Source organism: Lissotriton vulgaris, chromosome 2_1 (assembly GCF_964263255.1).
Source record: "Lissotriton vulgaris chromosome 2_1, aLisVul1.2, whole genome shotgun sequence".
Classification (NCBI taxonomy): Eukaryota; Metazoa; Chordata; class Amphibia; order Caudata; family Salamandridae; genus Lissotriton; species Lissotriton vulgaris.
In genome coordinates, this window is record NC_141687.1 from 1,755,903,056 (window position 1) to 1,755,930,585 (window position 27,530).

General features: G+C 44.0%; 1 protein-coding gene across 2 annotated transcripts in view; it reads right to left on the minus strand.

Annotated features, from left to right (window-relative positions):
* PHRF1 (PHD and ring finger domains 1) overlaps positions 1 to 27,530 on the minus strand; it is a 557,508-nt gene that overhangs the window by 176,974 nt on the left and 353,004 nt on the right. For both annotated transcript variants that reach the window (XM_086957804.1, XM_086957803.1), the window contains exon 13: positions 21,980 to 22,146. In XM_086957804.1, coding sequence (XP_086813930.1) covers positions 21,980 to 22,146 — 167 coding nt within the window. The remainder of the gene's footprint in view (positions 1 to 21,979; positions 22,147 to 27,530) is intronic.

Genomic DNA, 27,530 nt, shown 5'->3' on the forward strand with positions numbered 1-27,530 from the left:
TCCTGTGGGCCCTATTTTCAGCATCATCGACCCTCCAGGCCACCTCTTTCATGGAAGCTAAGAGACCAGCCACGTCTGCCTGCGTGGACTGGGAGGGGTCTTCCAGTTCTGAAATACGGTGTTCCCTTTCTGAGACTTTGCGGATGTCGAGGCGTAGTAGAGTTACCTCAGAGCGTATCTCTGCCATCTTCCCCTCCAGGCTCTCCCTTGATGCTTGAATCGCCTGTAGTATGGCTGCGGTATCCGGAAGTGGAGCAAGCCCACCCTCGCCCCCGCCGGCCCAGGGAGCACCTTTGTGAACCGGTCCAGTTTGCCCTGTCTCGACTCTCAGACCCCCGTGGCTGATGTCCCCTGAGGAGCCACAGTGTGGCCGCAATGCTCTAATCCCCACCTCGCGGAGATCATGAGTGTTCACATGGACCCCATGCAGCTCCCACACCATCCCCCACAACACCACACAGAAGCGGTGGCAAGATCTACATGGGGGAGGGGGGTCATGCAGACTACGTCCGCTGTTCCACTAGGCCCGCTGGGTCAATGCTGCAGTGCGGGACCTAGTCCATGATCCCCAGGGGACAGTCTTCCATTGGCCTCACTGCTGCATTGGAAGGAAAAAGTCCTCCGGGCCGGTCTGCCTCGGGAAAGGCCGAGCTGCACTGCCCCAGCTTCTACCACTATGGCCTTCTGTTCAGGAGAGGCGCGTGGGACCCAACCGCAGCCCCTGTCCGTCTTACTGGGAGCCGGCGGTCAAGCAAAGTCCCAGCCGGCTGCAGTGCCTGAAGGCAAGGTATACTCAGACATGAGTCCCTTTCTCACTGCTCCATCAGGATTCAAGCAAGCCGGGCCGAAGAGGCTGAAATGCCAGAAACCGGTCCCCGGTAGCTTGTCTCCTTTCTGGTAAAGAATTGGCTTGGTAGTTTAGTCTGCCCTGTTCCCATGATGCACTGGGCCAGGGACAGACTGATTTGCATATAGCCAGGTTCTGAGCTGGGATGGGGCAGTGAGATAAATAACGGTGATGGATCAAGCCCTGATCTTTGGACTGGGTAAGAGTGGTCTGCTCAATTCAGACACTCTGTTCATCACCACCCCCTTTTGTAAATCGATTTTGGCCACTATAGGTGTGGCAGGGTATACTCAGACATGAGTCCCTTTCTCACTGCTCCATCAGGATTCAAGCAAGCCGGGCCGAAGAGGCTGAAATGCCAGAAACCGGTCCCCGGTAGCTTGTCTCCTTTCTGGTAAAGAATTGGCTTGGTAGTTTAGTCTGCCCTGTTCCCATGATGCACTGGGCCAGGGACAGACTGATTTGCATATAGCCAGGTTCTGAGCTGGGATGGGGCAGTGAGATAAATAACGGTGATGGATCAAGCCCTGATCTTTGGACTGGGTAAGAGTGGTCTGCTCAATTCAGACACTCTGTTCATCACCACCCCCTTTTGTAAATTGAAGGCAAGGAACAGCACCACTAATAGCACCACCCAGCCGGTCCGCTCATTGCACCCTCAGCGCTCTGCGGGAGCAGCGTTCCACTCTTCCTGGGTCTAGTGGGTAAGCCGGGCCACAGTCTGTCGTGGTGTCCTCATGGCCTAACCCGCGGCGGAAGCACAAACACCGCTCTTGGTCCCAACAGAGACTAATAGACATTCAAGTTAAACGAAAATATGTGTGTGTGTGTGGGAATGGGTTGAAACACCATGGAACAGCGTACCTATTTGTGTGCATTATGAATTAATAATGAAATAATAACTGGCAGAGAATATGAAAACATATGGATTAATGTTGGGGCAACATAAATAGTCTATAACCTATGAAATAACAATGTAATACAACGGAAGGGATATGTACATGATGTCTATTAGCCCACTAGAGGGCATTGATTAGTGTGCATATCAGCATACATGCTCACCAGAGAGCTTTATTTTACATAACATGTTAAAATTAATTTGCCCACCAGAGGGCTTCAATCCCTTTTCCGTTTTTTGGTCCTTCGTGTATCCAAATGACAATACACGCTTAGAGCATAGACATTACCCCTTTATGTTATCAATACTTGATTTGTACATGTGGATCGCCAGATTATGATTGCACAATTGAAATATGATATACATTGTAACAATGCATTTGTTAAACAACAATACCGCTGTTCCTAACCAAGACACGCTTTTTAACAAAAACTACAATTCCCATGTGCTTCCTGTCGTGGGACAGGAAATGAGATCAGCATTAGATGTTTGAGGTGGTTTTTTCTAAAAATACAAAAGAGAACTGCAACATTGTATCCCTACCGTGATCAAGCAACAGTGGGTTGCGAAACGCGTTGGTGTTGTGCGATGAATTGCAGCTTTTCTGAAAATAAACAGTGATATTTGGGAAAACGCATCCTTTGTTGAGTGCTGACTTACGCTATCGGCTGATAGCTTTTGGAGATGTAATGAAAGCGGGGCTCTGCTTTGTAGTCGGCACCGGTGACAAGAGCGCCATTGGACTACGAGTTTGGAGCCAAAAACTGTGGATTCTAGGAGGTGGTCCTGGTGAACGCCAAACCCAGTGAAATATATTGGCAGAAAAGCGGGACGTTTTTGAAGAGTGAAACGCACAGGACCTGGCGGACCAACATCGAAGGGTGGAGGTAAGCATGGGAAACTGTGGCGCTGTACTTCTGATAGACGTCTCTGACAGAGTATGCTATTGAAAATATATAATAGGGTTGGCTACATTGTGAATTGGAATCGTTGAAAGTACTGAACAATTACAATACCGCAATGGTTTGTGTACAAGACACAGAAGCGGAATATAAGTTTTGACACAGTAACTTTTCAGCATGATTTTTCTCACACGAAGGTTTCCCCATTACTTCTATACAAACAAAATAAAATAGGAGTTCAATCAATCTGATCAGAACAGAATTAAACGGAGAGAAGTACGTCGGTCCCTCTTCTCCGAAGCAGCCTTAGCACAATTGTTTTGTGTGATACAAAATGGATAAACGAGACGCCGAGAGAACTGAACTATTGGACTCACGTTTCTTTGAACAAAGAAAGATTGAAAGTGATAAAGACAAAAATAAAAATAAAAACAAGGATGACAAAACGGATACAAAAAGTAAGCTCAAGACGTGGGAAAGACTAAGTAAGAAAGAGATCAATAAATGGTGGGAGTTAATTACGTTGAAAAAATATATTGAAGTTCAAAGAGTCCCGAGAGGACTACGGATCTCACTAATGCCAAGTCAACAGGATGTATCGGATGAATTACTAAATGAATGGGGAGAATTCATATTGGAATCATCTTTGGGATTAATTAAAATCCTTGTGAAACATCTGGAGGTTGCGCTTGCTAAAATAAAAGAGGAATTGGCAGAGCTAGAAAAGGAACTAGCGTCTTTGGAACTTACCCCAGAACAAAACAAGTTCAAAGAAGAGTTGGAAAAATATGTGAGTAAACATGAAGAAATAGTAAGAAACCGAAAACAATCCAAATTCCTAAGAGATGAGGAGGATTATACCAATGGATGCATTTTTACATATGCCAGAAAATTTGATATTTTCAAAAAACAAAGCAAAGGTCTTAACAAACAAAGCTCATCAAGTGCGACATCGTTGACCTCTACCGGAACAAGTGAACATGGAGCACAAAACCTAGATCCTACCAATAAGGATTTTTTAGGAGATATGAGACTGGTATTAGAACAAAGGACTTGGGAGTTCAATCAGAACCAAAGCACCAGAGGAAGAGGTCGAGGACGCAGATGGGTACCTAGATCAGGAACATCGCAAAAAAACCAACCAGAAGTGGACAAAGAAAAAAATGGATCAGAAACTATAGGAACAGAAACGAGATCGATGCGTCAGAAGAGGGGCAAATAAATAACATAATGCATGATGAATTAGTGGTTTTGAATCTATCGCACAGAAATATCAACGAATATGAAACATCTTTACTGAAAAGAGGAATAACGTTTTGTCCATCAGAATCAATGGACATAGCACAGACGAGAATCGATATATATAAATATATCAGGAAAATAAAACTCATGAAAACCTTTGAGGAAAATGAAAAAATGGCAACATATGTAAAAAATAAAAACCAGAAAAAATCAAATGAATCTATCACTGAATTAAGTTTAACCTCAGCGGATTTACCGGGATTGACAGTACTCACAAATTTGGACACAGACAATGAGGGGGAGATTATCTCAGAATCTCAAACAGTCCATCAAAAAGGCGCAGGCTTAAGTGGGATGAAGGCACCCTCAAAATTCTACCCCCAATTACCTCAAGGGAACAAAATTGACCTATTTCAAGAGGCCATTGTCAAAGACATCTACAAAATCAAAGGACAAAAGTATAAAGACAACCTATCCAAAGATGAAAGAACCGCCTTGAATAACTTAAAGGACAATAAAACAATAACTATAAAGTCCGCGGATAAAGGCGGAAACATCGTCATCCTAAATACCATTGACTATGTGGCTGAGGCACATCTACAGTTGGACAACAAAAAATATTATAGAAAACTAGAAATAAATCCAACGAAAATATTCAAAGAAAAATTGGATCAAAAACTTCAAATGTGGAACAATCAACATCCAATTGACATAGATGAAAAGAAATTTTTGTGCACTGATCATCCTAAAATGGCTACAATTTACTTTTCACCGAAAGTGCACAAGAACCCACTAAAACCACCAGGGAGACCCATTGTGTCATCGAAAGGGTCCCTAATGGAGCCAATTGCAAACTATATTGATTTTTTTCCTTATGCCGTTTGTTACCAGCTTGAGCTCTTACTTACGTGACACAACAGACCTCTTGAAACATCTGGATGACCTACCATGTCAAACTAACTATCTATTGGTCACAATGTATTGTGTCTCTGTACACAAATATTGACAACAACATTGGTTTACAGGCCTGTGCTTTCTTTCTGAAAGAACGGAATATTCAATGTAATCAACATAATCAGATGCTGATTGACATGGTGGAAATGTGCCTAACCCAAAATGTATTTCTATTTGGAGATGAAATCTACCAACAAATCCATGGCTGTGCCATGGGTTTCTCATTCAGCCCAGCCTATGCATGTCTCACTATGGGGTGGTGGGAACAACAGATTGCTTGGAATGCTGATAATGATGTCTATGTGGAAAAAATAGCCAAATGGATCAGATATATTGACGATCTTCTGATAATTTGGGAAGGAACAGCCTTGGAATTTGAGAATTATTTCCAGATTCTTAATTCCTCTACTTCAAACATTCGCTTTACATATCATATCAGTAAAGACAGAGCAATCTTTCTTGACACAGAAATCTATATTCAAAACAACAAGGTGGAGACAACACTCCATAGAAAAGATACAGCAACCAACTCAATTTTACACTTTGACAGCTTCCACAAACCCTCCATTAAGGAGAATATACCATATGGGGAGTTCTTGAGAGTAAGAAGGATATGCTCAGAAGAAAAAGAATGGGAATCAAAAAGTAAGAACATGGCTCAAAGGTTTAAAACCAGAGGATACCACAAAGCCATTATCGAAAAAGGATGGTAAAGAGCAAACCAAAAAGAACGAAGAGATGCCTTGATAACTAAAAAAACAGCATTGAACAGCACCCCTAACAAAGTGCCTAATGAAAGAAAAGTGAGACTGATACTGGACTATACGATAGAATCTAAACAAATTGTAAATACTCTGAGAAAGAATTGGAAATTATTGCAATTAGATCAAACAGTGGGTAAGATAATGGGCAATCACCCGCTAGTCACATATCGCCGAGCCAAAAACCTTAGAGACAGATTGGTACAGAGCCACTTCCAAGACAGAACCAAAAAGAAAAAGGGCATACAATGGATGAATACGAAAGGATTTATCAAATGCCAAAGGTGTAAGGTCTGCCAAATTGCCATCAATAAAAAAGAAGTGATGTTACCCAACAAAAAATTGTGGAAGATCAACCAATTGATAGACTGTACTAGCACGCACGTGGTATATGTAATCGAATGCCCATGCGCACTGAAATATATTGGGAGTACGAAGAAACAATTCAAATTACGTATCCTGGAGCATATCAGAGCCACAGTAAATAAAGACAAAAACAATGCTGTCGCGAAGCATATGGAGTTAATGCACAATAGCGATTGGAAACTCTTGAAAACATATGCATTGGAATGTGTCTTGCCACACGAAAGGGGCGGAGATCAAGAGAAACAACTCAGATGTAGAGAATCCAGACAAATTTTAAACTTCCGAACTATGAGCCCCTGGGGTTTAAATCAGAGTGAGGAACTCTATGTACATTTATGATAAAGAGGACAATTTTGAGAACTGTTTGTGTACCGGAATAATTTCTTTGCAAGGAGAAACAGAGACTAATAGACATTCAAGTTAAACGAAAATGTGTGTGTGTGTGGGAATGGGTTGAAACACCATAGAACAGCGTACCTAATTGTGTGCATTATGAATTAATAATGAAATAATAACTGGCAGAGAATATGAAAACATATGGATTAATGTTGGGGCAACATAAATAGTCTATAACCTATGAAATAACAATGTATAACAACGGAAGGGATATGTACATGATGTCTATTAGCCCACTAGAGGGCATTGATTAGTGTGCATATCAGCATATATGCTCACCAGAGAGCTTTATTTTACATAACATGTTAAAATTAATTTGCCCACCAGAGGGCTTCAATCCCTTTTCCGTTTTTTGGTCCTTCGTGTGTCCAAATGACAATACACGCTTAGAGCATAGACATTACCCCTTTATGTTATCAATACTTGATTTGTACATGTGGATCGCCAGATTATGATTGCACAATTGAAATATGATATACATTGTAACAATGCATTTGTTAAACAACAATACCGCTGTTCCTAACCAAGACACGCTTTTTAACAAAAACTACAATTCCCATGTGCTTCCTGTCGTGGGACAGGAAATGAGATCAGCATTAGATGTTTGAGGCGTTTTTTTCTAAAAATACAAAAGAGAACTGCAACATTGTATCCCTACCGTGATCAAGCAACAGTGGGTTGCGAAACGCGTTGGTGTTGTGCGATGAATTGCTGCTTTTCTGAAAATAAACCGTGATATTTGGGAAAATGCATCCTTTGTTGAGTGCTGACTTACGCGATCGGCTGATAGCTTTTGGAGATACATATATATATATATATATATATATACACATACACACACAAACAATTTTGGACAGATTGCACTTTTTTGTGCTATTTATGGATTAAGTTACTTATCCAGTAAGCATCAGTTCTTGGCATGTAGAGCTGTAGAGCCACATGATTTGCATACTCCTGCCATCTAGTGTTGGGTCCAGATGTTTGCAAGGTGTTTTGCTTCAAAGAAGCCTTTCCAGTCAAGAGGTAAGGCTGTAAGGATGCTTTTTTCCGCCATTGGGTTCGGACGTGTATTGCTGCGCTCCGGTTCGAAACCGTTCTTCAGGTTCACCTCGAATGTTCTCTCAATGTGGTGTTTTTTTGACACCACATTCAGAGACCATTCGAGGGGGACGGTCGGTCGGTCTCCATTACCATGGACAACAGATGCGGTGGCCAACATTGGCCTGAAATATTGGGACAAGAAATAAATATTCTATTTGGAAGCTCTGGACTTGTTAGTCATCAATCAATTAAGCAGAACAAGAATTGATTTCCCTCAAACATAGGAGACAATACATCATTATAAGAAATTATCATGTGACTAAGCCCTGAAGAAGTCCCGTGAAGGGACGAAACGCGTTGGCTACACAGTGAAGAATTCAAAAAGAATAAAGGATTATTGAAAATTTCATTACATGTCTCCATGAAATTTCTTGCATTTGACTGCAATGAGAATAATGATTTGTGTCTGAAAATCATGTGTGTGCTGATCATCCTGCTGTAATCTTCGAGGATTCGAGCAAGAGGAGAATGAAGCATCCGCCGCAGAAGAAGAAGAGGCCTTCTCCGTTTCAGAGTCCGATCCTGAGCTGGAGATCGATCTGGAGTCTGAAGATGTGCTTCCGGGACAAGGTGCTGTGTATACTGAGGACCCCTTGCCCCCTAAAAGCTCTTCCAAAATGCATAATGCTTTGGCACCACCTTTGCCTTCTGGTAAAGGTTGGCACCAAGACATTGTTAACAATGCCCTGCCGACCGGCTCGGCATCGAAAAGACCATCAAGACTTCTGGCTTGGGACTAAGTCGAACAAAACCATCTTCATATCGAAACTATCAGGATAAAAGGACAAAACTAGTTCAGAGCCAAAACCCTTTGCTCCGAAACAAAAACATGCTTCGGAGCCGAAACCTTGCACTAAGGACAAGTCTATTTCTAAGCCAAAACCCAAGGACAGTCTCCCTGAGCCTCCAGAACCAATTTTAGACATTCTTAAGGACAAATTAGATCCTAAGCAGAAAAATATGTATATTAATCCCGATACAAGACATATTTCTGCTAAAACACCATCAAAACGCAAACTTCCTTCAGAGGAGCCTGCCTACAAGATTCATTTGAAGCTATTACCCTTGCTTATCCTGCCCCACAAACATCATTACCACCATCTTCTCCACACTTAATAATTGAGGATCAAGTACATATAAAACCTTGGGGATCTCCATATACATATCAAGATGGGGATTATATTGATGAGGACACTCTTTTGCCTGTAGACCCATGGAACAACTACACCATTGACCCTCCAGGGGAGGATGACCCAGTTGTTAATACTGCAAAGCCATTACCTCCAGACGACAATATGGCTTATCAACAACTCACTGCTAGAGCAGCAGAGTATCATGGCGTGGCATTACATAAAGAGTCCTTAGAAGAATACTTTTATTTGAGACACTTGAGTCCACACACAGGTCCAGTCAATCACTCCCTCTGCTTAAAGGCATGATGAGGCATGCAGAGGATATCTTTAAAGACCATGTATGGGCACGTATTTTAACTCCAAGAGTAGATAAAAAATACAAACCCTCACCATAAGTTCCAGTTTTTATCAAGGGACAATTACCTCTCGACTCCGTAGTAGTGTCCAATGCTAGCTTAAGAGCCAATTTCTAAACCTGCCCAGACGAAGAATCTAAGCTCAGTGATGCATCAGGATAATGAGTGGCTGTTCAATCCGCTAACCACTGACGCATCGTAATCACACAGGACTAACTAGCCAGTTACGACAGGGCACACTGGGATGAAATGGAACAGCTGCTCAAATATCTTCCAGAAGAACACCAAGACAATGCACAACAGTTAGTTAAAGAAGGAAAACTAATCTCTAACTCCTCAATCAGATGTGCTCTAGATGCAGCTGACATCACAGCTAAGGAGATCAATACCAGCATTTTCCATAGAAGGAATGCATGGCTTAGGATTTCAGGGTTTAAGCCAGAGGTCCAGTAGTCCATCTTAAATACCCCCTTTGACAAACACCTGTTTGTTCCTGTAGTTGCCCAATCCCTAAAAAAAATGAAGGAAGCTACCTAAGTGGCAAAGTCCATGGGAGAGCTCCATTCTCCATCAAATAAAGGCTTCTTTCGTCACTCCTTTTACAGAGCAGGGTCTGAAACATCTTTTTCAGACCCAAATGCTTCCACTTATAAAAGCAACACCCAATTCTCTTCCTTTAGAGGTTTCTAAAGAGAAAAGGGTATAGAGGAAACAATCCAAAGGGTAGGAGTAAAGCTGCCACACCGCATAACACTCCTTCCCCTAACAATGACTTGTCCACACTCCCCCACTCCAACCGCCCGATCACATAACACCTGTTGGGGAAAGAATTCAACAATTTCTCCCCGTTTGACAATCCATAACAACTGACAGATGGGTGATCGGCATTAATGGGTATTGCCTGGAGCTTACCACCAATCCTCCAAACATCCCACCACTGGATTAAGTGGGTTTATTAATGCAAGGCGTTTGATACCAAACATCTTTTGTTTCAGTAAAGCCACCATGTAGCTGTGGAACTCGCATTTGACCAGTGCCCAGCACATGTACTTAAAATTGTTTCCCTGGTCCCTGTTCACTTGCACTGGCAGTAATTGAATGGGCCAGCACATGGACATATCTGCTCATGCAGATATGTCCACACCCTGCCATAGGGTAGTAAGGTCTGCTGTAAGGGTGACTTACCTATACTGCATGCAGTGTCTGCAGGCACGGCACACAGGTTAGGTTGTGACAGCACGTCTCGCACCATCCATTTTGAGACACAGGGCTGTGTGCCATGCTGTGTTTTCACTTTTGTCTGCACCAAGACACACAGTCTGCAATGACAGTCTAAATGAGTTTGGTGAGGGGCCCCTTAGGGTGGCACGATACATGCTGCATCCCTTGGGGACATTGTTTAGTCTCCTTCCCTAGGTACCATTTATTATGAACTTACAGGGGCGCTAAAGGTATGGCCAATTGGTGAAATAATTGCACAGTTTTATGGAAAGAGATCTGGCACTGGGTCCCAGTTAGCAAGAACCCAGGCAAAAGGTGGGGGTGATCATAGCAAAAAGGGCACTTTCTTACACATTACCACATGGCTGTGGTATTGTCCGTGAGCACCTGAATAAGCGCCAACAGGTTAATGAAGATGGTTCTCAATCAGAGATCAGAGTCATCTGATCTCCACCTCTCCCAGATGACGTCCCCCAAACCCCAATCAAGGTAGCAATGTATCTATCACCATCATCTGCATCTGGATGGCAGAACAGTCCGCTGCTGATTCAACCGCGGTTGAGCCACCATTGAAGGTCTTTTACAGTCTCCTCCAAAACCTAGATGGAATACAAAAGATTCCCCTGTGCTGGGCCCACTGAGACTTCAGATTTCACTGCAGAGCCTGAATATGTCATCTTGCATACTCGACAAGCAGGATGCAAAGAGGCCCAAAGCGTCAGAGCCACTCTCACCAAGACTCGGGACTGAGGCTAAAAACAGCGGGATCATAGTTGAACGCCTTGGACTTGTCATGGTGGAGCAAAGGCCGGAAACTGCACCACATCCACGCTGGCTCTAATTTAAAGGAGTCTCAGCGAATGAGTCAGGTGTGACTTTGGTGTGTTGATTGTGAGCCCAAATGATGTCAGAAGGTTAGCTATTGTTTGGAGGTGGTCCAAGACTGTGGGGAGCCCACCTTTAACAGACCATGTTCAAGGTAAGGAAACTGGAACCCTCAAACATCAAAGGCATGTTGCGACCACTGCCATCACTTTCATGAACACCTGAGGGGCTCTAGGGTGGCTGGAGGGGAGAACAAATTGAAAATGCTCTTTGAACCACCAGTAGCGTCTGTGGGACTGCAGGATGGGAACATGAAAGTAAGAGTCTTGTAGGTTTAAAGCCATAATACATTCACCTGGATCCAAGTCAGATAGAACCTGGAGAAACCAGAGCATCTTGAATTTGCACAAGCACAAGAAAGCATTAAGAGAGCGGAGATCTAAGACAAGAAAGATCTCGGTCCTTTTCAGCATAAGGGAATAGCAGGACTAAAAGGCAGTTCTATTACCTGCGCCGGGACCCTCTCTATGGGTCATTTGACAAAAATAGCCTGCACTTCTTTAAGCAAGATGGATAAGTGCTCCTCCGAGAAATGTACTGTTGTGGGTGTGAGGTGTGGTGAGTCTGAAAGGAATGGCAGGGCATAGCTGAACCAGAGATGAGTTCTGGAGGCACAGATGGCGCTGACTGAAAACCTGCCAGCAGCATCTTGAATGGGTCTCTTTGAATCCTTGGGACTCACAGGTGTGCCAGAGGGAGCTGGAAGGGTGTAGAAAATTCACAGCATGGCCTCTTTGAAGGCCTCAGTCTGCTGGGAGGTCGACAAATAACTCTGAAGCTCTGGGTGCATCAGAATTAGTTACGTAATTGGCTCTTCTGAAGTGAATCGAAAGTGAGACCGCAAGGCATCGTATTGTGCTCGCATGTCCTCAGGTTGAGGGTTGCTGGACAAACAATTCCCGCTTGGCCTTCTTGTGCTTCCATTTAGAGTTCGACTCACCAGGTTAAATGATAACCTGTTGCAGGAACAGAAACTGGTCCATGCCATCCATTTCGAGTGTGACTTTCAAAGCTTCTTTTGGTGTTCGGCGATATACAGCTTGGCTTCTCATTCCAGGATCACCTGTGGCTTCATACGGGCACATTCCTTGCAAGACATTGAGTTAGACAATCTGGAGGACCCATTGTCGGATGTTCTATTCATCAAGCTTGGAGGATATATAAGATTCTCCCCATCACAAGGTGGTTACTACAGCCAAATTAAAGCGGCTTGGAGGCTGATGCAGGAGGGGAAGGGGAAGTTTGATGCTCTTGTTGGCCTGGGTGCGGTCTGCTTGATGCCCGCCCTGACCCTAAAAGGACTGGGGTGCCTTTTGTGGGAGTTATGGCCGTTGGCATGGTCGGTATGACAATCCTCTGGAGTGGCCTCAAAAGAAGCGAAACTAGGGAGGATATTGTCTTGCAGGGTTAGAAAGGCCTATGGAACGCACCATAACTATCTTTAAACCATTCCAATACCAAATCACCTTCTCGCGAACAGGCGAGACACACTGAACGGCACATCCATCAAAGAGACTTATCCCCAGAGAAGCCAGTGGATCTCATTGAAGCATGCCACCACACTAGTGTCAAATGCTCTGCCCAAGACATCATTAGTGTCCAGTCCAAAGCGTAGCATATTCTTGGAGGAGGCCTGACTATCTTGGATGGTTTGAGCAAAATTGGCCAAACATTTTTAGGGGACCGCCTACACTATCTCCAAAACATGTTCAAAAAAGCTTGGGTATATCTTCACAGCAAGCAGTTGGACTGGCATAGAAAAACATTCGCTTTCCAAAAGATTAAAGACATTTCAAGTCAGTCGGGAGTCATCTTGAGGAATTAGCTTGAACTACTATACTTTCAGGTGTAGGGTGCTGCATCAAAATCAGGGTTCACTGGAGCTGGCCTGTGGCGTCTGTCAACCTGACTCTTCTGTGGAGGATAGATACAGTGCTTAGACCAGGAGCCTGTTCGGGTGTCAGTCAGGGTCTCATTAAATGGGAGTAGTGGTTCAGATCAAATTTGTCCCGGTTGCAAAACTTCTGTTAGGACACTGGTTTTAGCATCCCTAGTGGGCAATTGTAAGTCCATAACCCAGCCGTATGTCTCATCACTACAGTGAAGGAGGCATTCTCTTCTGTTAGTGGTTCAGGGAAGAAACCAACCCAGTGTCATGGGAAGTGAATTTAGTCCTCAGGTGCTCCGTCTCCAAGTATTCAGCTGCTACAAATACCACTACAACCTTGTGCAGGTACAATCCATGTTTCCAATTTAAGAAGGGCACACACTAGAGTAGAACAGATTGACACTTAGTCCAAGGTGTGATTTAGGGTATCTCTTTATTCTTCATCAAATAAGATGTAACAGCCAACACATTTCCTTCATATGCAACAATATGGAACTTCTTCAGGGCAAACTTAGTGTATGTGTCTCATTGTAGCTTCACTTATACGTCCACTGATCACATGAGCTTTCTACTTTGTGCAATCAATTCACATGATAATGAAGCTGCATATCCTATATGTTGTCAATCACACAATGCACAAAGTTAATGCTCATGTTTGAGTCAGAATGAACTGGGAAGAGATGGATTCAATTACGAGTCCTAGTGACAAACGACAGAGTCACCTCCAGTGGCATCAATGTCACAGGGACTGGCATGAATTCTGGTGCCAGAATGGAAGTCGGCTCCAGTTTCAGAGCTGAACCAGAGATGAGTTCTGGAGGCACAGATGGCGCTGACTGAAAACCTGCCAGCAGCATCTTGAATGGGTCTCTTTGAATCCTTGGGACTCAAAGGTGTGCCAGAGGGAGCTGGAAGGGTGTAGAAAATTCACAACATGGCCTCTTTGAAGGCCTCAGTCTGCTGGGAGGTCGACAAATAACTCTGAAGCTCTGGGTGCATCAGAATTAGTTACGTAATTGGCTCTTCTGAAGTGAATCGAAAGTGAGACCGCAAGGCATCGTATTGTGCTCGCATGTCCTCAGGTTGAGGGTTGCTGGACAAACAAATCCCGCTTGGCCTTCTTGTGCTTCCATTTAGAGTTCGACTCACCAGGTTAAATGATAACCTGTTGCAGGAACAGAAACTGGTCCATGCCATCCATTTCGAGTGTGACTTTCAAAGCTTCTTTTGGTGTTCGGCGATATACAGCTTGGCTTCTCATTCCAGGATCACCTGTGGCTTCATACGGGCACATTCCTTGCAAGACATTGAATTAGACAATCTGGAGGACCCATTGTCGGATGTTCTATTTATCAAGCTTGGAGGAAATTTAAGATTCTCCCCATCACAAGGTGGTTACTACAGCCAAATTAAAGCGGCTTGGAGGCTGATGCAGGAGGGGAAGGGGAAGTTTGATGCTCTTGTTGGCCTGGGTGCGGTCTGCTTGATGCCCGCCCTGACCCTAAAAGGACTGGGGTGCCTTTTGTGGGAGTTACGGCCGTTGGCATGGTCGGTATGACAATCCTCTGGAGTGGCCTCAAAAGAAGCGAAACTAGGGAGGATATTGTCTTGCAGGGTTAGAAAGGCCTATGGAACGCACCATAACTATCTTTAAACCATTCCAACCAAATCACCAAAGCCACCTGGCGGGCAAGAACAATGGTGTTTATAGCTTCCAGAATTTGAGGTTAGAAGTATCTATCAGAAATTTCACCCGATTCATTCCCTTTACCAGCTAATAGTCTAAATAAAGGAAAACATGAATATGACTGTGCGACAAGTGCGCTGACAATTATGCCTGACATTTGGTAAACTCTTTGAGCTCTTGCTACTCCAAATGTTAGCACTTTACATTGATAATTACCTCCACTGACCACAAACCTCAGGCACGGTCAATGTGTTTGATGAATGTGAATGTATACATCTTTCAAGTCAATGGATGTCATGTAGTTTACCCGTAGTCAGGAGTGGGATGACATTTTGCAGAGTGATCATTTGAAGTGACAAGACATTAGATAATGGTTGAGGGCTCAAGTATACAACTGCCCTTAATGTCGTTTTTAGGAATGAGGAAGAATATGGGGTAAACTCCTTGTCCTCATTGATGTGTTAATGTAGTGTCAATATTACAATAGCGTCTTCATGTAAAATGCTTGCACTCCTTCCAATAAATCCAGCAGATCTGGAAGGATGGTGTGAAACCCCAAGCAATACCTCTGAGAACTGGTAGATCACATCCACTGAGCCAAGGTTATTTCCTCCAAATGAGGAAGGTATAACCACAGTCCTTCCACAAAAAGTGTTGGGAGGTCAGGGTTGTAAGAAACTGGCTCTATATATAGTACACCAAAATGAGGTATAGTGTGTATAGAGTACAAGTGTCCCCAAAGGTAGGCAGAGGTTAAAGTTAGATAGAATCTTACTCTCTAATAGTGGCAGCTTGGTCGAGCAGTAAGGCTGTATCAGAGGACAGTGTTAAGTATTTGAGGTACACACTTAGTCCGCAAATTAATTCACACACTGAAGAACTGAACTCTAGGCCAATTGTTTTTGTATAAAAATATACTGTTTATTTTTAGAACCAAGGGAGCCTGGTACAGGTAAGAATTAAATACTTTCAGTAATAAGTTACTGGATATAGAATAGTTTGAAAATGCAATACAAATTGTACTTTGTTTGATTTACAGGGGAGGAGTAGTATGCAACACTTGGCAAATACAGTACATTGGAATGAATAGGCTTTTTCAATAAATTGCAGGTAAGTTACTTATACGTTACTTTTTCTAACTCAGTGTTGGATGCCTAGATTCAGCACTGGGACATTTCCTGTAAACAGGTGAGTAAATGCGTATTTGTTATTCGTGTGATTTTTAAAGAATATTTTCAGATTTCAAAACTCCACACTTAGAAACTTTTTGGAGCCATACATTGAAACGAATAGGCTTTGTCAAAAAATTGCAGGTAAGTTACTTTTACATTACTTTTTCTAACTCAGTGCTGGATGCCTAGATTCAGCACCGGGACATGTCCTGCAAACAGGTAAGAAAACACATTTTGGTTATTTGTACGATTTTTAAAGAATATCTTTAGTTTTCAAACCGCCACACAGTTGTTTTTTGGAGGATAATTGGTCAGTGTTATCCTATGGAGGAAAAACAGGTTATCGGTTTGCAGGTAAGTAAACAACTGTGGGAGTGAGGTTCTGGGGCCTCCCCGGGTCAGTGATGCACTGTTGCTGCACCCTCAGCAGCACTAGGGCGACAGGGTGCAAAATGTTGAAGCCCAATGTTATCCTATCGGGGATAGGGAGTCTCCGGTTGGTGGCTGCTGGCAAGAAGGCCACGGGGTTGTGGGAGCAAAGCTCCTAGGGTTTAGATCAGGGCAAGTTGGGGACGAAAGTAGCACCAAAAGGTGAACCCTCAGCGGCATTAGGGTGGCTGGGCTCCGTTTTGAGGTTGGTGCCCTGCTGTTTCCAATGGAGAACCTCCGGAACAAAGTAACACTGCAGGCTCGGGGATGAGGATCTTCCAGGTGCGACCACCACTTTGAGGGGTAAGTTGGGATGTTGAGGGTTGGTTAGGCACCGTTGGTTTGGGCACACAAGGCTATGGGGCGTCGGGTGCAGGGGTGCCTTGGGACGTCGTATTTTCTTACCTGCTCTGGTTGCGGTAGGGGGGAGGGCTCTGGATTGAGGCTGCAGGCGTCGTCTGGAGGCTTGAGGCAGGTCAGGGGTCGCCGGATCTCGGGTCAGGATCGCCGGGGGACCTCATCGTGGTGTTTTTCCACCCGAGCTCAGGCCGGGTTCGGCGGGCGCAGAGTGAGCTAGATTCGCAGACTCTGGCTGGCATCAGAAGCTGCAGTTTGAACAAGTCCGGTGTTCACAGGAGATTCAGTCTCTGAAGAGAAGGAAGGCAGGTCCTACGGGGTTTAGAGGTTGCTGGCTGCAGGACACCAGGTTTTCGCAGGAGCAGGATCGAGGGGAGACAGGCCTGTAGGGCTAGGGCCAAGTCAGTGGGCGTCGTCCTCTTGTTAGCTCTGCACAGCTTTTCGTCCTTCTTATCTTCTTTTCCTGTGGTTCTGGATCTGAGGAAGGAAGGTTCAGGATGACCCTAAACACATTTAGAGGCATTACGAATAGGTGAAGGGCAGTGACCAATGGGTCCCTTCCCTGGGGTGGGTTCACCCCCTATTCTGCCACTCTCTAGTGGGAGGGCGGGCAGGATCCTGTCCCTGGTTGACTGGGTCTCCCCATCCTAAAGATGGCAGGGACTCGAGGTTGTGCTTCACCTCGCCTCCCCCACCTTAGGTGGAGTTGGCAGAGGTGGGCACATCTCTCTTCCTCACTTGTTTTTCCCGCCAGTTCTCCCCCCCAAGGGGGGGGGGTAGAACCAGTGGGGACCAGTTGCTGAATGCAGCAAATGGTCTGGGGCAGCTCACAAAGGCAGTATGCCTTTGAAGCTTCTCCTTCGTGAACCCTGCCCATCCTTGGGGGAGAAGGCTTGGCACCTCGTCCCAGGATGTGCATTCTTTCAGGCCCCCCGAAAGCAGCAGCTCTCGACCCAGGGGTCCAGAAACATGTCTGGTGGTGGAAGCCTAGGCAGCTACTCAGTCAGGTCCCTAGTAGTTGGTCGAGTTTCAGGGGGCATCTCTAAGATGCCCTCTGCTGTGCATTTTACATTAAATCCCACAATGGCATCAGTGTGAGTTTACTGGGCTGAGAAGTTTGTAGCCATTATGGTGCTGTGGCGTTCGTAATGACAAACTCCCAGCAAGAGGTACTCTTAATGGTAGCACTGCACTTAGTTTTTTTTTTTTTCCACATGCTTAGATGTTGTATTAAGTCCATGATCTCCACCTATCGATATCTGTTGTATCTCGAGTGCAAAGCCACTGAATTTGTAATACATAGCTGCATAACATACAGCAGTTTTTAGCAGCAGCCCCATTTAAAAAATGTCTTGATCCGATGGGGAGAGTATATTCTGATCCCTGCATCTGTGGCCTTTTCCTAAGAGCATGGACCACGAGAAACCCATGCGGCACATGATTTTTGAAGTAAATGGAGTCCTGTGGAGCTGAATATTACCAGTCTGACCAAAACAGGGTCCTAGAAGTTTTGCATTGCACACTTAGGGCCTGATTTAGATCTTGGCGGACAGGTTACTAGGGAACAACGGTGACAAATATCTTGTCTGGAGAAATATAAATCCCATTATATCCTATGGGATTTATAGTTCGCCGGATGGGATATCAGTCACCGTCGTGACGGAGTAACCCGTCAGCGAAGATCTAAATCAGACCCATAACCATTGTCTTATCTGAAAGTCATTCACTTTTTTCTTCGTGTGCAGCTGGATGTGGTGACAGGCAGCCACCCTTGCTATTACTGCATAAGCCAATGGTGCGCAGTGTTTTCTGGATCTGAATGCACAGAATGCATTAAACAGTGTAGTGTGGAGGAGAGTAAATCGGAAAATATCCGTCCCCGTTTCTCTGGAATTAAAATGAAGAATTGATGCAGAGAAACAACGATTTAGTAGAAGCACAATTGAGCCGAATGGCAATAAAAAGAATGTAAGTGGACTCTGTTTCTCAGTGCACTGTGGGTTTCAGGGAATGAACCCTGAGTCTATGAGAAACCGAAACTCCTTCCAAGAAAAACAACTTGTAGAGTTCCAAGCGCAAAAATAAAAGGCAAGAGTATAAACGGCATGTGATCTACAAGTAGTCATGATGAACACCTATTTTGCTTTATACATGTTTGTCAGCCATTTATGGTTTAGTACCCGAATGGACAGCATCTCCTGCTTCTTCCTCCCACCCCTCACCGCTCCCAGCCACCCTCTGACTTCTCCTCCCACACTGCCTCCTTATCGCTCTCTCTGCACGTTACTGTACCAACATGGAGCACTGCTGCTTGGTCACTCCTTAAAATTAATTTGACCTTTGCCCTAAGGGGTCTTGGATCTTCATTGAAATATATCCTGTCCTGATGAGGGTTTCATAGATTCATCTTGGTTGCGACAGAAAAATCGACACAAACCCATTTCCTATTAGTCTCTGTTGAGATTAAAATCTGGGAGATGTTTGTCCCTATGCCTAGGACATTCCGTACATTAACAACTAGAATAAGCTAACGGTCTAGAATTTCTTTTCTGTTCTGTTATCAATGTTGTTGAAGTATGTTCTTATGTTTGAACACCTAATGAAACCACTGTTTTTATGATTGAAAAATATATAAATACTCCCAGTAGCGCTGATTTATTTCTTAGCTTACAGAACCGATATTAGTTTGCTTTGAATTGGTTTCCTTACGTCATGACCAGACGTTTAAAAAATAATTCGAGATTCTACCTGAATATCTTTTTTCAAATATATACGTTGTAGGCACCTTTACCTGACACTACCATTGCATATATGACCCTATGAAATGACATGATGACTTTTTTTATTTAATGGTAAATAAAAAAAGTCATCATGTCATTTCATAGGCGCATATATATAAGACAAATGTTACAAAAAATGTAAAACTTACATGCACATCTCACATGAGAGATGGTCCTTCTGTAATACAACTGTTGTCTTAAAACGTATTTTGTTAACACTAACAAAGTATTGTTTGCAGTAATTTATAAACATGGATTAGTCTGTTTTTCGAAAAGTTGGTACAAGATTGGATTATACCCACTTAAATTCATAGAAACACTGAAAACAGGAAAGCCTCGGTTTCAATAATTGCTAGAATAGTATCCTGTACATACAACCAGCTGGGAACACTGATGTCATTTAGGGGTTGCAGATGCGACTCCTGGTTTGCCCCTTTCGATCCATGGCATTGTTATTGCAACCCCAGCTCTCAGAGGTAGCAAAATCAGCACGAAAAAGACAGAGGCAGGTAACCCTGATGCTCTGCCCATTTTTTGTTACACTAATAGTAAATAAAAGTTTATTATTCACTGTTAGTGTAATACAAATGGTGCACCAGGATTTAGAACAAGACCTTCAGGCGCAGATGTAAGTAAACCTTTTGAAATATATGTAGTGTACTTGCTTGTGGGTGGGTATGTCTGTGTGCAAGAGAGCATGTGCTTGTGAGCTCATTTCATTAAGTGTGAGCCTGTGTGTGTGTGTGTGTGCGTGAGTGAAAATCAGAGATAGGTAGCGTATGACGATAAATGAAATTAAATGGCATTGAGTAGGAGTGACTCAAAATGACTGGAAATATGAGTGAGTGCACGTCAGCTAGAAAGTGCGAGTGGGTGAGAGCTGGAGTGAGTGTGAATGAGAGTAAGAATGTGTGAAAATAAGGGAGTAGGAATGAGAATGACTGCAAGTGAGTAAGTATGATTGATACAAAGTAAGAATGAGTGAGAGCACAAGATAGTGAGTGAGAATACATGAGTGCAAGTGAGAATAAATGATGTAAGAAGAATGTGAGTGAATTTAAGTGTCAGTGAAAAAGTGGTGTTATGCTTGCTACTGCCGCCGCATAATGGAGGTGATTTTTGACATAAGGGGGCATCCATAGCACATTCTGAAAACAACTGAGCGAACTGTTAGATGAAGGAATGCTCTTCCAGAACCTATGATTTTTTTAGCCAATTTATACGAAAATCGTGTTTTTAATAAACTAGTTAAAAATGCTCTCGGTGGGAGGACCCCTCCGATCCACCTAGAAGATGTCTGGCTCACTAATATTAGAGTATTACATCTCACCATTATCAAAGATCATGTCAGCACTCTAACATAGGTGGTTTCTAAAATGGTAATTGTTTTCTTTTCTGTGTTGCTAATCATGCCATTATTACAGAACTTCAGCGATGTCAATTAGCGAGGTCTTCAGTGTTAAGGTCGTATGACACCACTTTCTAGGGTCATTTGGGGTCAAAGGTAATATGACCCCACTTGCTGTGATACAATTAAGATTAAAGGGTGTGTGAGGGGTCACTTCCGCTACCCCTGACATTTTGTTGAATTGAGCGCACATGACTGAAAGTCGGACTTCCCATCTGACATGCCTGGACTATCAAAAAAAAAAGACAGAAACAGTAGCAGGATTGAATGTTCAATGGGAACATGGCCCAAGGACTATATCTTTTGTAAAAAGTAAGGCAATTTCTTTTTTATTGTACCGCTCCATTTTACAAGCAGTTCCACAGTCAAACAGTGTATTAAGCACTCACGTTCTATTAAAAAGTCTAACTGTGGCACATCTATGGTATGATATCCCATTTTTTATTGCACAGTCTAAACAATAATGCACAGTCCAAACAAGGATTTCTTTAGCATGAAACGGAAGAATTACCTACATTTTATTTTGTTGACAAGTTTGAAAATGCAACAAATTCCTGACATAACTGAAACCAGATGGGTTTGAGGAGACAGTGTTAAGCACATGATCACTTTTGAATTTAAGGACTCATTCAAGTTATTTTGTGAAACCATTTGCACTAAGCAAAGAGGCCTTTATGAGGTTTCCATGTTGACTTATTGGGATGCTACATGCCTGCTAACTGTGTTCAAATAGGACTCTGCATATTGAAAGCAAACCACTCTCAGTACATATGGAAGCAGACAGCAGCAAACAGATTCCAAAACCAAATTATGACAGACAACAAAGCTGAGGTGCCCAACCTGAACTTCAAAACCAGTGGCTTGAGCTAGTACCTGTAATTGCACCTATAAACATTTCCAATATGGAGCCCAAACTGTAGGTGACTGAACAGCATACTAACCCTATTATTTATTTTCAATAAACTTAACGAGTCCTTTTATCCTAGCTGCCAACAGAATGTATAAACAAACCAACTTCAGAAAAATATGCACAGCATTTACTCAGCACCCCTTTCACCAAACACTTGACGACATATCAGATTAATCTGGAGCTTTATACAACCTTTGCTGACATTTGACATCAGTACCCCATGCATGCAGTCACTGGTTATAACCCTATGTGAACCATCAGCTGCTGCCTAGAATAGCTGTCTCACCTGATTTCTTTGCCAGCAAAGATCCATCTCTATTAATGACTATGTCTGAGCTGTTCATCATGAGCCGGCTCTGATCGGACAAGATGCTTCCCAGAAGGTCTGGTACAGCTGCTGACGTGGCTGCAGCTGGTCCCACATGTTCACGGGTTGGAGCAGTCAAAGCTCTCCTGAAAAAATGTAGATGATTTAGGACAAAAACAAAAAAACAATACATAACCTGTCATGCCACACCACTCTGCAAAGGATGCAAGCAGTGTTTTAAACCACCTCATGGACAAAATAGGAGCTCGCCATGATACATGAAGCCCTAATAGTAGTTTTATGCATTTAAATATTCAGTACATTATTTTGTGTCCTCCAATATGAATTAGTCTGCATGCCAGAATGAATCTGTGAACTAAATGCAAGTCCAAATGATAGAAAAATGTGTAAACTTGTAGGTGCGCTTGGTTATGTTTCTGGATAAAGTGGAGTGAGTCTACCTCTGTGGTTCGCTCCCCTTATCTATATGTTTTCTGACATTTGTTTCACTCTGTCTCCATAAGGAGCATAACATGTACATTTCTAGGTTTTAGAAAACTTGAAAAGAATGAATGTGCATAACTATAACTGAGCTACCTACACATAAAAGGATAATGTTACCCAGTCAGCATCTGTTCTTGGTATGTAGATTCACATGCTTTGCATACTCCTGCTACTCTAGTGTTGGGTCCACATGTTTGAAAGTTGTTTTTCTTCGAAGTCTTTCCTAGTCATGAGGTAAGGTGACTCCTCCTTTCGGTGATAGTGCTCATGGGCATCAACTCCATTGTTAGATTGTTTTCCCAAATGAGGGTGAGAATGGATTAAGAAAGTGTAGTATATAGATGTCCAAGCGTATAAATGTATAATGAAGAACTGCAACAACTATGGCTAGCCGGAGAGGCGGGTGGGAGCATGTGAATCTACATGTCAACAGATGCTTACTGCGTAAGTAACATTATCAATTCGAGGCATGTCTGCAGTAGATGCACACGCTTTGCGTAGACTATAAAGCAGTATACTCCCAAAGCGGTGGCTAACCTGTAGATGTTGCAGTGGTTTGAAAAAGTGTTTTAAGCAATGCTTGGCCTACATTAGCTTGTTAATGTGCTAACACATCACAGATGGGGGACCTATTTACTGATGGCCAAGTTATGTCGTTTGAGGACTTTAGGGAGACTCATTATGCCCCAGGGGGGACATTCCTCTTACATGCACGGGTGCATGGGTACATAGCTAGAACATGGGCGCCACACAGTGAGGAACCTCCCACAAACCCACTACTGACAATGCAATACCTCATGGGCAAAGGCAGTCATTTAATGAAATGGATCACAAATGGAATATAGACCGGAAGGGCGGCCTCACTGCAGCCTCTTAGAACTAAATGGGAGGAAGATGCGGGAAGGCCGTTTAGTGATAAAGAATGGGAGCGTATCCTCAAATTCCCCCAAAAAAGTGTCAAGGAACCCTAAATTTAAGTTCATACAGCTAATGGTTCTCCACAGAGCATATTTAACACCGCACCGCTTACACACAATGTTCCCCAATACCCCTGATAGTTGCCCTCGCTGCAGCGCGGCGGATGCGTGTCTGATACACATGTTATGGGCTGCCCGAAACTGGGGTATTACTGGAACACGGTACAAAACACTCTGATTAAACTGGCACCCTCCAAACCATACGCCACTTTGGCTTACTCTGTATTAGGACTTGGACCTACAGAGCGTAAAAAAAGTGTCTCCACCCGATTCACAGATCTGGCCCTACTACTAGCAAAACGCACAATAACAATGCGTTGGAAGTCGGCCAGACCGCCAAACCCGGAAGTGTGGAGGACAGAGGTGATACGATGGGGGAGAGCAGAGGGGGAGACACTACAGCGTGAGGAGCGTAAAGGCATAAGGAAGAACCTATCCTCCCTTGAATGGAATACTACACTAGGGGCTTTTGAGGCTGGTGCGTACCCTGAGTCGGAATCAGAATTGTCCATTGAGTAGGAACAGGAAGGGAGCTAATACGACCCCCTAAGCGGCTGATAACGGCACACATACCGACAGGACTACGGTCCTAGGTGCACAGGTAGAAACTGATAGAATTATTGTACAAAATGCCATCCCCATGAAGTACGTGGTGAATTGAACCATGCGGTAATACTGTGCTAGTTGTAGCCATGTAATATGTACATCGAAAATAACTAGCTGAGTGCTGGGTGAGGGAGGGCATGGGAGGGGGGAGTTAAGAATGTATACAACTGGGATGTAGGATTACAAAATAGAAAATGTTACTGCTATTGAGATATTTGACATGAATATAAGAACTTACAGAAATACTTGTCTTATGATTATGCTACAACACGGTGTAGCGTTCATACCTACTCTGCCAATAAAAAGATTTTACAAAAAAAAATGTGCTAACACATCAATGCAATAGTGTTTGGTAAATGTGTGTGGTGCAGACAATGTAGCTGCCTTACATATGTCAGCTAGCGGAATATTACCTAAAAAGTCCACAGAAGGCCCTATTTTGCGAGTGAGATGCGCTCTAGGGGGAATACTTAAAGTTCTTTCTTTTGGCTTTAGTATAGCACGTTTGAATGCATTGGCAATACCAGATTTAGAGATAGGATTGCCTTTGTGAGGTGCAGCAAATGAAACAAACAGTTTGCGAAAGTCTTTTATCCTATGTAGTACAGTAAAGCTCATTTAACGTCAAGAGTGTGAAGAGCGCGTTCTGCTACAGAATTAGGTTGAAGAACTATTCTGTCTTTGTGTAGTTGACAGAAGGGTGCCTCTAAAGTTAATGTACGTAGTTCACCAACTCTCCTCAGTGATGTGATGGCAATGAGAAAAATAACTTTCCATGAGAGGAATTGCAAAGGGCACTTGTGCAATGGTTCAAAAGGTGGACCCATGAGCTTTGTGAGGACAATGATAAGATTCCACAATGGGGCAGGAGGAATCTGTGGTGGTATTACTCTTTTTAAGCCTTCCATGAAAGATTTCATTACTGGAACTATAACTAGTGACAGATGTTGCCTATCTTGTAAGTAGGCAGCTACTGCTGCAAGGTGCAAACAAATAGAAGTATACGCCAGTCCTGTTCACTGTAAATGTAACAGGTAACATATAATCTTTCGTATGGAAGCATCTAAAGGGTGATTTTGTTATTGCAGTACAAAGAAACGTTTCCATTTTGCTGCATAGTGAGCTCTGGTGGAAGGCCTTCTTGCTTTTTTTTTTAGAATAGTCATACATTTTGGTGGTAAATTTAAATTACCAAATTCTATGACTTCAAAAGCCAGATCGCTAGATTTAGTTCCTTGGGATTTGGATGTCCGATTTCACCATGGTTCTGTGTGAGGAGACTGGAAGTGAGGTGTACCTTTTGATGTGGAACTATTGACCGCTCCAACAGGGTGGTGTACCATGGTTGAAGGGGCCCATGTGGGAGCTACAGAATTAGTGTGAGGATGTTTGCCTGAGTTTCTGAATCACATACAGAATGAGCGGGTGAGGCGGAAAGGCGTAAGCAAATATCCCCGACCAGTTCATCCATAGGGCATTGCCCTTTGCGAGTGGGTTTGGGAACCTGGAGCCGAAGATTGGGCATTTCGTGTTTTCGACTGTGACGAACAGGCGAACAGGTCTATCTGTGGAAAACCCAACTGTTAAAAATAGGGATGGAGAACTTGGGGATGAAGTTCCCACTTGTGAATTTGCTGTCTCCTTCTGCTGAGAAGGTAAGCAATTTGATTATTTACTCCTAGGAGATGTTCAGCTAGAAGATAAATCTTGCGATGGATTGTCCATTTCCAAATGGCTTGAGCAAGTGTTGACAGTTGGAGAGAGTGTGTCGCTCCCCGCTTGTTCACATAGTACATTGCTGTCATGTTGGCCGTTCGGACTAAGAATGTGTTGGTGAGGAGGAGCGTTTGAAAAGCTTTGAGTCCCAGAAAAACTGCTAAAAGCTCTAGGTAATTGATGTGGAGAGCCTTGTGCTTGTTGCTCCACAGTCCCTGTATTGTCCAACCCTTAGGATGAGCCACCCAACCTGTTAGAGATGCTTCTGCTGTGAGCACATTCTCTGGAATAGGGTCGATGAAAGTCTGGCCTATTGATACGTTTGGTGGGTTCCACCACTGCAGAGAGAAATGGATACGGCCGTCTACCAACTCTAGATTGGTTAATTGACCCTGTGACTGATTCCACTCACATGCTAAGCACTCTTGTAGGGGGCCCTGTGAAGCCTTGCATGGGGTACAATTGCGATGCAAGACGCATCATTCCCAGCAGTTGCATGAACACTCCGGCTGGTAAATGTGAGAAAGTGCCATCTTTCTTGCATGGTATGCCCCCACTTTTTTGCTGATTTGCTTTGCCCGAGTGTGCCCTGGGCTCCTTCCAACCAGGTGCCCAGGGCCTGTGTTTCTTCCCTAAAACTGTGTTGAAACTAAAACTCAATTGGCATCTCTGGCCACCTGCCAGCCCGTGCTAAATGGAACCCTAGGTACCAAGGAACCAGAGAAGACCCCTGAGGGCTGCGGCACTTATTGTGCCACCCTTAGGGGCCATGTACCCTGACCCACACACACTGCCTTTGCAGGCTGAGTGTCTTGGTGCAGCACTAAACAAAGAGTCAACATGGCGCACATCCCTGCGTGCCATGCCCACAAACACACTGCCAAGGGCATCCATCGGTCACCTCTCTAGCTGGGTGCACTATGCCAGTGGTGTGGGCACAGGTGCATGAGCCCTGTGCCTCTACAGTAACCAGGGCCATTCCTGGGCACTGTAAGTGCAGTGCTGCCATTAGGAGTATATGGTTCTGGGAGGTTATTATTATTATGTTTCTTATATAGCGCCAGAATCGACCCCCGAAGGGGTATCTCCGCGCTTGCCTTGGGAACCCGTCCTGGCTTTTCCCTGTGAGATAGCCCCTACAGGGCATCCCCAAGGTGAAAGCCAGGCATCCCGCCACGGGGGGGCGTTGTGGAGATTAAGCAAGCTTAATGCCCAGAGTTGCAGAGTGTGAACCCATGATTAGGTCAGGCACCGAAGCGAGAATTATCGAGTCCATGGACATTTGAGCTCAAGACCCTGCCACGTCGGGAATTGAACCCTGGTCCCGGGTCTGACCTCTGCTTCAGGGTCTGACTGTTCTAACCAGTGAGCCACACTTCTCCACTTACGAACTCCACAGCACCATAATGGCTTCACTGAAGACTGAGAAGTTTGATATCAAACGTCTCAGCCCATTAAACCCACAAGGATGCCAGGGTGGGATTTAATGGCAAATGCACGACAGATGGCAAATTAGAGTTGCCCTGGACCTAACCTACAATCTACGTCTTGTCTGAGAGGCTGCCCCCTCACACAAGAGAGGAGCAGGATAGGGGGTGTACTCGCCCCAGGATAGGGGGTGTACTCGCCCCAGGACAGGGACCCGTTGGTCCCTGCCCTTACCCTACATGTAATGCCGCTAAATTTAGTATTTAGGGGCGCCCTGAACCTTCCTTCCTCAGATCCAG